Source organism: Leucoraja erinacea, chromosome 2 (assembly GCF_028641065.1).
Source record: "Leucoraja erinacea ecotype New England chromosome 2, Leri_hhj_1, whole genome shotgun sequence".
Classification (NCBI taxonomy): domain Eukaryota; kingdom Metazoa; phylum Chordata; class Chondrichthyes; order Rajiformes; family Rajidae; genus Leucoraja; species Leucoraja erinaceus.
The window spans coordinates 48,077,382-48,090,443 of NC_073378.1; the positions used below are offsets into that span (position 1 = coordinate 48,077,382).

Here is a 13,062-nt window from a genome sequence, read left to right on the forward strand (position 1 = left end):
AGCCACATTAATTAAAAAAGTGGAAAGTTGGCATGTTAGTGGATCGGTGTCTGAGGGGGCATGGGAAAGATTCCTTATCTACAATATTTCAGTGGGATTTGGGAATAGCATGTCTGCTCTCCTGGCCCTACAGTAATGATTCCACATGCATTAGCAGGATCCCACTTGCTTTTTAGGTTAAGACCCGAGAAAGAATCCGAGCAGGAAACAGATGTTATGTTCACCTCGGTTACACAGTTTCATTAAATTTGCTGGGAATGGTTCACTTCATAACTTACATGAGACATTGATATGCAATTGTCATTTTAATTAATGATATTGCAAAATACATATGAGAAAGTCTGGGAACTTCAGTAACATTGCATGAAAATCTAGTTAAAAAAAACCTGCAATTTAGGTTTTGCATCAGTGATCACTGAAGATTTGTCGTACACATGTACTTCCATGATCCCCAAAGAATATAAAAACCATAAAGGTACCTACCTGTTTTTTGAAATAGCCAATTGCATATTCATCTGCGTAAGTGAGAAAGTTTAAAATGTTATGTTTGATGTGATATTCCTTGAGGTGATTCATTAGATGGGTTCCATAACCCTGCAGAAACAAACATTTGACCATTTGGTAAGGAACTACATTCTATGCTTGAGGTGACATTAATAATTTATTTATTTGAACATTTAATAACATTTCCATTAAACTTCCTGTACACTGAAACACCTCATTGTTACATAGAAAAATAGGTACAGGAGTCGGCCATTTGGCCCTTCAAGCCAGCAATATGATCATGGTTGGTCATCTAAAGTCAGTACCCCGTTCCTGCATTTTCCCCATATCCCTCGATTCCTTTGGCCTCAAGAGCTAAATCTAACTCTCTCTTGAAAACATCCAGTGAACTGGCCTCCACTGCCTTATGTGGCAGAGAATTCCACAAATCTCTGGTTGAAAAAGTTTTTCCTCATCTCAGTCCTAAAGGCCTGCCTCGTATTCTTAAACTGTGACCCCAGTTTCTGGACACACCCAACATCGGGAAAATATTTCTGCATCTAGCCTGTTCAATCCTTTAAGAATTTTATATGTTTCCATTAAATCCCCTCTCATCCTTCTAAATTCCAGTGAATACAAGCCCAGTCGAACCATTCTTTCATCATACATCAGTCCCGCCATCCTGGGAATTAACCTGGTGAACCTATGCTGCACTCCTCAATAGCAATAATGTCCTTCCTCAAATTATGAGACCAAAATTGCACACAATTCTCCAGGTGCAGTCTCACTAGGGCCCTGTACAACTGCAGTAGGACCTCCTTGCTCGTAAACTCAAATCCTTTTGCAATGAAGGCCAAGCTTTCCTCATTGCCTGCTGTACGTGCATGCTTACTTTCAATGGCTGATGTACAAGCACACCCAGGTCTCGTTGCACCTCCCTTTCTCCTAATCTGACACCATTCAGATAATGTGTGGGAAAGAACTGTAGATGCTGGTTCAAATCGAAGGTGGACACAAAATGCAGGACCCTTAAAAAGCCTCGACCCAAAACATCACCCATTCCTTCTCTCCAGAGATGCTGCCTGACACGCTGAGTTACTCCAGCGTTTTGTGTCTACCATTCAGATAAGAATCTTCCTTCCTGATCTTGCCACCAAAATGGATAACATCCCAATTAACCACATTATACTGCATCTGCCCACTCACCCAACCTATCCACCTTGTAGCCTAATAGCATCCACATGGCAGCTCACACTGCAACCCAGCTTTGTGTCATCCGCAAACTTGGAGATCTAAGTTCCCTCGTCTAAATCGTTAATAAATATCGTAAATAACTGGGGTCCCAGCACCAAGCCTTGCAGGACCTCACTAGTCACTGCCTGCCATTCTGAAAAAGACCCATTAATTCCTACTCTTTACCACAGAAAGCATTTAATATTTCCATATTTCAATTTTAATTATGCCTATCAAGGTTCGTCAGTGAAGAATGTGGCTCATGAATTTGATGTTGCATAATTACAGTGGTCTGCACCCCTGTTTGCAGCACCACTGGTTGCTCAGTGTGTAATGTCAGATCTTGACCCAACCATTCAAGCAAGGTCCATTTTCTGGTCTCTGCAAAATTAGCTGATTGCATCTTCAGTAGCATGAGAGATTAAGCTTGTCTCACCAATCTGTCCTGGGTGGGAGTGGGTGAGCTGGGGCAGATTATCCTTGCTTCTTGCTTTCAAATACCAACTAATGGCGCCTTCTGTAAAGTTTATATGTTGATTGAAGGCAAATTAATGATCTAATTCATCCTATTCCTTATGACCTTATGATTGGGAAAATGGTTCCACAGCGGGAAGCAGGGAAGGTAAAGAGGGCAGGTATTCCAATTGTCAAAATATGACCACTTTGGTTGTGCAAGGATCTGTGTTGGGACCACATCTGTCTATTGTACTATGAAGAGAGTTTACGAACTTAAATTAATAGCCAAACCCATGGAAATTGGATTTCAATACATGCATTCGAGTGGACATCATTTTAGATTTAAAAGTATATTACCAAGAGGAAGGTGGCATGGGCTCAAAGAGTCAACTGACCTTTTATACTGCAACAAATCTGTGGGCATTGATTTTACAAAAGCATGAATTATATGGTCAAAACACAAAGTGCTGGAGGAACTCAGTGGATAAAGCAGTATCTGTGGAGGGAATGGACAAACAAGGTTTCACATCAGAAGCCTTCTTCAGACATGGAATATGGGGGGGGGGGGGGAGCTGGAAAAGTGAGAGAGGGCAGACAAAGTCTGGCAATCAATAGGTGGATACACGTGAGGGGGGATTGATTGGCAAATGAGTGAAATAAGAGACAAAGGCTAGAGGTGAAAAAGAGGGGGGGGGGATGGGTGTTAGCTAAGGAGAGGAGCAAAGTGTATAGCTGGAGGGAGGGGTTTGGGTGGAAAGGGACAGAGGGGAGGGGAAAGGAGGGGGTAAAAGGGAACCCGGGTATGGGAGATGAGTTTACAATGGAGGGGAAGGGAACATGGGTGACTGGGGGTTGGGGGATGGTGGAAAACATATGTGGGGGCAGCATGGGAAAGGTAGGGGATAGTGGGGTTATTACTTGAAATTGGAGAATTCAATGTTCATGCTGTTGGGTTGCAAGCTAGCTAAGTAGAATATGAGGTACTGTTTCTCCAGTTTGCACGTGACCTCACTCTGTCCATTGCCAGAATGAAGCCACAAACAAACTGGAATTACATAGTCCCAGATCTGCTACTATCTTAAAATATTTTAGACATTAGAGACCATTTATTTGAATTTATTGCACGGTGATGAACAAAATAGTTATTTTTAATATTCACACCTACCTTAACTTGTTCATTTGAGGTTACAGCACAGAACACAATCTCCGTAAAACCTTGTGTTGCAAACATCCGGAAACAGATACCGCCAATCACCCGACCATCCTTGATCAAAGCAAGGGTCTTGTGTTTCCTGCAAACATATAACCAAATAAAGCGGATTCTGAATTAAACATCAGTCAACTCAATCCCTTTACAGCCTTTATGATTTGCCAATATTCCTCACAGCAAGTGATCAAGTTGTAAGACACTTTTTTCTCTGCTCTGATACTTATTTCTGAAGACCCAGATGCTGATCAGACAAAAGTAGTGTTAAGGGCCTGTCCCACGAGCATGCGACTCCTATCGTGGTCGCTTGAGCCGTACGGCCTCGCGGGGCCGGCCCCACTTCGATCGCCGGAGCCGTATGGAGTTGTGCGGAGTTGGTCCCGACATCGCGCGCTGGGCTCCGAGAAACGGCCTACCGGCCCGCAGCCACCTCGACGCTGTACGCACGCCTCGACGGGCATGCGCAGCGTCCTAACGTCGTACGTCACGCGCGGGCTTCGCTCGAACTTCACGTCACTCACTCGACCTCCGCGCGGCCCACGTTTCCGGTTTGGTCGCACTCGCCACATGCTCGTGGGACAGGCCCTTTAGTTTCAGGGATAGTCATGAACACCCCAGTACCTCAGTACCACTCACCCTGGCCAACTCCCTCCCTCACCCAGCATCAATAGATCAACACAGCCTCCTCCCTACCTACAAATCATCTGGTCGTTTCTGCCCACCCTACAATCTTCTTCCTAGATCACCAAATTCTTCCACACCCTCTGAGTATCCCCTCTGATCATCTCCTTCCCCAATCCCATCTTTCATTCACCTTTTCGACTTCTTCCCTTCAACATTCTGGCCACTACCCCCTCTCCTGCAATTTTCTCATTACACAAACTTCACTGCACAATGGTGAGTAGAATTAGTGGAAAAGCTTAAGGCGAGGTTTGTGTGCGATTGTGGGGGCATTGCTGGGGATTGCCAGTCCTAACACACACACTTTGGGCATTTGTGCACAGGATAAAAACTAAACCTTGCTTCAATGTTCCAAATGGGCATTGGACTATAACTCACTCACTGCATTCACAACAGTTAGCATCAGTTGTAAGCCCTGGAGAAAACTGGAACTCACGGGTCAAAGACAAGCCGGGTGATGTATTCCTTCGGCATCCTTGGTAACTGATGGGAAAACACATTCTGTAGTCCTACTAGCCACATCATCATTTTTTTGTTTGGTTTTTGGGCCAGAGAGTTTCCTACAACATGGAACTCGATAACACCTCTTCTTTCTTCAAGTCTTGCCGCCTCATCTCTGGCTGCATGTGCAGATAGCAAGCTGGTCTTGTGAATCACAGAACACAAGTTACGACAATTTGCCTTTAGATCTTTTTGGCTTTAAACTGATTACAATTTAATAAAAGTCTCAGTAAAATAGAGCATCACTTCACAAGATCATATAGAACAAAAGCAAAGTCATACCTAAATTAGAAATTATATTTTTATGATGGCATATACAGGCCATCTCAAGCTTAAAACTACATAGTTACTTCGTTATTTAAAATAATATAGAGAAAAACACCTCCCTTCCCCCAACTGCCCTCACCACCTGTCTTCAAGCTATCAGCAACTGGATGTCACTCAACCTTCTAAAACTCAATGGCAATAAAACAGAAATCATGCTAATTGGCTCAAAGTCCACACTCTCCAAAACCCACCCGTTCACCGTTTCAGTTGATAGCTCACCTATACCCACCTCCTCCCATGTCAAAAGTCTCGGCGTCATTCTGGACAGTACACTTTCCTTTGGCCCCCACATCAGCAATATCACACGCTCTGCATACTTTCATCTCCAGACTCCGCCCCTCCTTCTCCAAAGACAATACAAAAGTCCTCATCCACGCTCTGGTCACATCCCGCATCGATTACTGCAACGCCCTCCTCACTTGCACCTCCAATAAACTTCTTCATCGCCTCCAATGCATTCAGAACTCTGCAGCCCGGATCATCACCCACACCAGATCATCGGACCACATCACACCCATCCTCACTCAGCTCCACTGGCTCCCTGTGCACCACCGGATTAACTACAAGATTTTACTGCTGACCTTCAAAGCCCTACACCACCTTGCTCCCCAATACCTCTCTGACCTGCTGCTACCATACACTCCTTCCCGGTCACTTTGTTCCTCCTCAGCTGCAATTTTAACTGTCCCCACATTTAGACTCAGCACCATGGGTGCCAGAGCCTTCAGCTGCTCTGCCCCACGTCTCTGGAACACTCTCCCACCTCCCATCCATCACCTGGACACTATCGATCAATTCAAATCACAACTCAAAACACACCTGTTTAGATTAGCATACCCAACAAAACTTCCACCATGTTCACCCTGATTTTAATGACTTAAAATGTTTTGTGTATTTTTTTGTTTTTTGTTTTTAATCAACTTGATTTTAATATTGATAAATGTATTGTGATTTTATGTCCTGTAAGGTGTCCTTGGGTGTCCAGAAAGGCGCCAGCAAATAAAATGCATTATTATTATTATTAAAAAGAGCCTGCAACAACTGAGCTACATTGAAACAAAGACACAGCAGGCTCAAGGCAGTCTGACGGTCATTGGCAATAGTCAGGCAGAGAAATGGAACCAGCATACCGGGATAGGGTGTATGAATGGGGACCAAAGACAATATATCTGGTGGAAATGTCTGCTCATCCAGCACTGGTCATGCGATAAACTGTCTAATACTTTGGAAGAAATGGAGTGATTGAGGAGATGGCAGCATGATGGAACTGGATGCTGTTTGCATACTGATAATGTATTTTTAGATGACATTGTTGTTGAAGACTTGTAATCGAGTACCTTTCTTTATTAACCTAATTTTCCAGCAGTTGGCCGGTAGTTTTCTATGTCATAAGGTTTCAAGTATTCATCTAAATTTTAAATGCTGTGAGAGTACCTGATTCCAGCATCCATTTGGCAGTGCATTTCAGGTTTCATTCATCCTCTGGATCAAAGAATTCTCCTTCAAATCTCCCCTAAATGTTTTATCCCTTACCCTAAACTTTGATGCTCTGGTCATAGACACCTCTGCTAAGGGGAAAGGTTTCTCACTATCAATGACCATCTTAATTTTATATAGCTCAATCTTATCTCCTCTCAGCCTTCTCGGCTACAAGGAAAACTAATTCAGCCCATCCAATTTATCCTCATAGCTGAAGCATTCCATCCCAGGCAACATCCTGGTGAAACATCCCTGCATTCGTTCCAGTGTATTCACGTGCTTCCTATAATGTAATAACTAGAACTGCACATAGTACTCCAGATGGGGTCTAACTATTATTGTATTTAGTTGTACCATGATCACCCTATACTATTCCCTGGTTAGATAGCAAGTATCCTATATGCCTTCTTCAGCAGCTTATCTACCTGTTCTGCTATCTTCAGAATCCTTGGACATATAAATGAAGGAACCTATGTACTCCTCAGTACTCCCTAGGGTCAACTATTCTTTGTTTATATCCTAACCTAATTAGTCCTCTCAAAACACATCATCCCACATTTTTTTCAGGATTAGATTCCTTCAGCCATGTCTCTGGCCATCCTACAATTCATGATGTAGTCACTTTTTTGAAAATAATTCAATCGATTAATCATTTTATGAATAGTGACAGAGAAGGTTAAAAGGGAAAGTGACATAAATATTTTCTTTTAAATAAACGGACTCTGGTCTTGTCCACGGGGGGGGGGGGGGGGGGGGGGGGGGGGGGGGGGGGGGGGAGGAGGACGGCCAAAATGTTTTGTGCCTTCCACCACAGCGATGAATGCTGTGGTGGATGTTTATGTTACATGTTGTGTCCTGTTTATGCATTTTATTATTTTGTTAACCCATCTTTATGTTTTGTATGGAACTGATTTTTAAATTATGTAAAGCACTTTGGGGTCAATGAAAATTGACTATAACTGTGCTATATAAATAAACTTATTATTATTATTATTATTAAAATAACAATAGTGAAGATGAACTACAGGTCATGCAGCTCCCAGCAAGAATTCATACAAATAGGATGAGATGCACGTACCTCTGGACCTAACATAGCAGCTGGATCTGTGATAGTTGACATTACTTCATTCACCAGCTCCAGAGGAATGTCCCCCAAAACTCTTAGTCTCTTTGCATCATCCATATTATAAGATTCTGTCATTTTTCTCTTTTCTCCTTTGAAAAAAAATCAATTTGGTCAGAAAATCTATTGATCTTAATAGAAAGCCCAGAAATATTTTTCAATAAAATAACTATCATACGATAAATATAAACAAGGTAACAAATTTCCAGAAGATTAATTCTGAAATTTGGAGATTGGGCAAATATTTCACCCTCTTTTACAATGGTATGAATATTAATTTTCTACCCACTGATGGACTGTAGAGATAAAATTGGAGCTGGTGCTCCATCTCTAGACCTCTGCAAACACCACTTTAAGTCAAGTCAAGAGCGTTTACTGTCATAAGTCCCAGATAGGACAATGAAATTCTTGCTTTGCATCAGCACAACGGAATATAGTAGGCACGAATACAGAACATATCATATCAGTGTGTCCATACACCATTGTATAAATATATACACACATCAATAAATAAGCAGATAAAGTGCAAATAAACAGATAATGGTCTATTAATGTTCAGAGATTTGTTTGTTGCGTTTAATAGCCTGATGGCTGGGGGGAAGTAGCTATTTCTGAACCTGGACGTTGCAGTCTTCAGGCTCCTGTACCTTCTACCTGAAGATAGCGGGGAGATGAGTTTGTGGCCAGGATGGTGTGAGTTCTTGATGATGCTGCCAGCCTTTTTGAGGCAGCGACTGCGATAGATCCCCTCGATGGTAGGGAGGTCAGAGCTGATGATGGACTGGACAGTGTTTACTACTTTTTGTAGTCTTTTCCGCTCTTGGACGCTCAAGTTGCCAAACCAAGCCAGTAGAGGTTAGAGAGAGTCCTCCTTGACATACCGACTCTCCGTAATCTTCTCAGGAAGTAGAGTCGCTGATGTGCTTTCTTAATAATGGCATCAGTGTTCTCGGACCAGGAGAGATCTTCCGAAATATGCACGCTCAGGAATTTGAAGTTCTTGACCCTCTCCACCATCGACCCATTGATATAAACGGGACTGTGGGTCCCCATTCTACCCCTTCCAAAGTCCAATATCAGTTCCTTGTTTTTGCTGGTGTTGAGGGCCAGGTTATTGTGCTGGCACCATTTGGTCAGTCAGTCAACCAGTAGAAAGCACAAAATGACAATTCAAAAGAAAAGATTTTGCCCAGGAATTCCTCTTGCAGAAACAGCCAATATTGTAAAATTAAATGCTAAATATAAATCAGATCTAAACATGTTTTTTATCCAACCTTACAATAGTACAATGAATTCAAAGCCCAGTACAATGAATTCAAAGCCCAGATATGCAAGTGACTATAAAATAAAGGAAGACACTAATTATGCAATCTCTTCCAATACTTCTTTTTTGACAGCTGAATATATAACTCAAGTAGGTAACACATTCCCAGGTCCAGTGCAGTTTAAATCTCTCCCTGCACTGGAGACCCGACCTTTTCTCGCCGGGTTTCCGTTGTCGTTGAGGCCGCAACGAGGAGCGGCCTCCAAAGGAAGAAGCCGGGGACTCAATACTCAAAGTCCGGAGCGGTTGGAGCGGTGGAAAGCGTTGCTGCTGCTTTTGCTGATCCAAGGCTGCTGCTGACAATGCTGCTGCGTACAGCGGCGCCGAGCCCGCGGATCCCTGGAAAGCCCCTGCAACGGCGAATCTCCCGCCCGATGCAAGTGACTAGCGGGGCCTAAAATAAAGGACTTTAGAGCGCACACCGGGGGGGCTAATTGTGCGACCTCGCATCACCCCGGCTGGCTTCAATGGCCGCGGGACAATCGCCATCGCCAGCCGGGGGCTTTTTTGACTCTGACAGGGGGGGAAGAGTAGAGATAAGTTTTTTTTTGTTGTTTTTTTTAAAGTTTTTTTTTGGCCTTCCATCACAGCTATGTGATGGATGTTTATGTAAAATGTAATTATGTTGTGTCTGGGTCTATTTGTGTGTAATGTATGGCTGCAGAAACGGCATTTCGTTTGGACCTCTAGGGGTCCAAATGACAATTAAATTGACTCTTGACTCTTCAGAGTTGGGCAATGTAACTGAGTTGATCCTCCCTTTGCTTATCTACCCTCTTCTGCAATGCAACTACGGTCAGATACACTGTAATGCTAGATCTCCTTGATGGTCTAAAGAAGCATCTCTATCCGAAACATTGCCAATCTATGTTCTCCAGAGATGCTGCCTGACCTGCGGAGTTACTTCAGCATATTGTCTTTCTTTGTAAACCAGCATCTGCAGTTCCTTGTGTCTCAATGACAAAACACTATCAGTCAGGATTAATGGTACTGTTTGTGATGTATATGTAATATAAATGCCAGCACCCCTTGAGGCCAAAAGCAGAAGCTGGCAAATGTGCCTGTGCCTTGTGACTGAGGTCAGGTGACCGTCTAGAAGTTTCCGCTGGTTGTTCAGATTAAATCTTCCTTACAAGATGGTGGATGTGTATTCATTGTGCTAGTCACAACATGGTCTTACAGCAGACATTACACTGTTGTCAAAGGCTAAATCCGTATTTAATACATGAATATCTTACCCAAGTGGAAGCCAGAGAATAGTTATGCTGTTAGCTGCTTGTAATAAAGATGGGTTTGATGAGTTATACACAAAGCAACAAATTATTGGTTGAATAATCTTTACTGGCAGACTCCTCGCATTGTGAATACAAACTGCTCAAACAGTACTCCATGGTAATTTGTACAAAATATTGAAGCCTGCTTTCAAAAGACTCTTACCAAACATTTGCTCAGAGCCAGAAGTCATTTTCTTCCTCCAGATAGGACTTAAATTTCCACAGTTGGTTTGATCAGTGCTGCCAGATGCTGGGTTTGATCCGTACCCAAATGTCTTGGTGGTTGCAACCATGGGAGCAGCTACAATTTCAAACACATGAAAAGCTAAAATAATTAAATAATGGACGTCTTGATGATTCTCACTCATGTTTAGTACAATATTCTCCTCAGAACTTGTAGAACTTATCGGTGTTTGTCATAAAACCAGAAAAGTAGGGGGGGGGGGGGGGGGGGGGGGGGGGGAGGTAAGAGGACATATGGCATATTTACCTTCATTAGTCGGGGCATTGAATACAAATGTCAAGATGTCATGTTGCAGCCCAATTAAACTTTGGTTAGGCCACATTTGGAGTATCGTATGCAGTCTGGTCACGGCATTATAGGAAGTATATGGAAACTATGGAGAGAGTTCATGAGGTTCACCAGGATGTTGCCTGGATTATAAAGTATTAGCTAAAAGTCAAGTCAAGTGAGTTTATTGTCATGTGTCCCAGATAGGACAATGAAATTCTTGCTTGCTGCAGCACAACAGAGTATTGTAAGCAGAAATACAGAAAAGGAAAGGTTGGACAGGCTTGGAGGGGCAGTGCAGCAGCTCGCGGGGGCCCGGTCTGAGGTGAAAAAGCAGCGGGGGGGGGAACCAGCCGATCGAAGGGAGAGAGAGAGAGAGAGAGAGAGAGAGAGAGAGGGGAGAGAGGGGGGAGAGAGACTGAGGGGGGGGGGGGGGAGAGAGGGGGGGGGTGTGGGAGGGAGAGAGGGGGGGGAAAGGGAGGGGGGGGGAAGAGAGAAAGGGGCGGTGTGGCAGCACAACAGTCATAAACGGCTTCTGACTCTCTGGAAACCACAGCTGGAATGAGCGCGCAGGGGATAGGAGGTGCGGGGCTTCACGAGCTGCGCCGACAGTGAGAAGGTTCAGCGCGTGAGGCGCCGCTGACCCCGAGATCTGCAGAACAAAGATCCTATAGCTGAGCTAAGCTGTAGAATCTTTGTTCTGTAGAACTTTCTCGATCTTTCTGCGCCTTTTGAAGAATGGGGGGCTGGGTGGGCGAACGTACCTCGTGGAAAACTGCGCATGCGCGTTGACAGCAGCTGCATTAATCCACAGCGGCGGGGGGGCGGAGCCGGGAGGCAGGTGGGCCTCGATTGGTGGGCATGTGGGCATTGTGATGTCAGCAGCTGGCAAGCGACGATTATTTTTTTTAAAGTGAGTTTTGTGAACAACGTTATTCAAAATCTGGGGAAATAATTGACCGAATTTAGAGAGGAGTTGATTTCTGAAATCATGTTAAATCCCTACCGAAATATGTAAAAATCTCCGCGTTTTTGCATCTGGTTTTCGAGGAAATACGTTTCAAAGGCAAAATGACACACACGCACAGAGAGTTTTAAAAGTATATAGATAAAATTATGGGAGGCATAGATAAGGTAGATAAGGTATTTTTCCCATGATGGAAAGATTAAAAGTAGATTTACAAGGCCAATGCTTTTTTTTAAAATCACGTACAATGAAAATGGTAGGTGCCTGAAATATGCTGCCTGGGGAGGTGGTGGAATCAGATAGCAACATTTAATTGGCACTTACACAGTCACCTGAACATGCAAGGAGTGGAGGGATATGGACGATGTGCACAGATGGGATTTGTTTAAATTGGCAACATGATAATCACGTAGTTGGTCAAAGGACCTGTTCTTGTACTGCACTGTTCTATGTTCTAAAGCAAACAAGATGTACCCGATCTAAAAACAAAAACCCAAAATATTTTACAAAACAATGTAATTTTCCTTTCCTGTAAATGCTTTCCCATTTTCTAACTTCTGAATTAGTTTAAGAACTTTTGATCATCAGTTAGTTACCTGGTTGCATTCCTATTTGCATGTTACCAGTTGATATCATGAAGTCTAAATCCCATATAGGAGAGTTGTGGCTATATACTTCTTCCTCCAACATGGAAAGGAATCTGTAACATTAAATAATGCAGAGGTACTTTGTTATAGTATGTTAACATGTATAGATAAATAAATTCCCATTTGACAGTCTGCAATCAATATCCATACCATTTGTTAATCTGACCCTTTCTATATATTTTTTCAGTTATTGTCTTTGGTGAAAAAGGAACGTTTACAGATTTAGACTGCAGACATCTCTACAGATGAGGATATTTTCTTTCTTGATTAATTTTATGAAATAATGATAAATAGCGATAATTTATAGACATTTAATTTCATAGTTTTGAAACGAAAATGGTCTTCCTGGATCTGGTCATTATCACAAACTAAATCACGCACCATAGGGGCCTTTGGAACAGATGACACATGAATTAGAAATGAAATTAGATGGAATAGGCTATACAATTTTTTATTTTATTTTTTTAATTTTCAACTTTAACTTAGAATCCTTAGAGTCTGCAATTAGTTCTGTAAGTTTTCCAACATCCATGATTATTCAACAGGAGATGTCACATGTCACAGCACCTGGAAAGGCTCTAAAAACCACCAGCTTTATCAAAATAACTTAATAAAATAACACTTAAAAAAGTGTTCTAGTGGGATTATTTAAATTCCACTTTTACTATATTGCTAACTTTCCACACAAACCTAAATGGTGTCCTACCCTGTCCATTTATTCAGCTTGGAGCCAATTTAGAATCAATGTCAAGCTTCTGCATTTTAAATGATCTTTCAATAAATATGATCAATAGAAACAGACTAATGGAGGCACTACTTCCTACACATACTGATTTGCAATATAGTATT

At 42.6% G+C, this 13,062-nt stretch overlaps 1 protein-coding gene across 1 annotated transcript in view; it reads right to left on the reverse strand.

Moving 5' to 3' along the window:
• Nucleotides 1-13,062, reverse strand: part of kat2b (K(lysine) acetyltransferase 2B) — an 82,309-nt gene that overhangs the window by 17,539 nt on the left and 51,708 nt on the right. Inside the window, 6 exon segments of the mRNA XM_055656415.1 lie at nucleotides 484-594; nucleotides 3,338-3,464; nucleotides 4,497-4,705; nucleotides 7,446-7,582; nucleotides 10,252-10,413; nucleotides 12,163-12,266. Coding sequence (XP_055512390.1) covers nucleotides 484-594; nucleotides 3,338-3,464; nucleotides 4,497-4,705; nucleotides 7,446-7,582; nucleotides 10,252-10,413; nucleotides 12,163-12,266 — 850 coding nt within the window.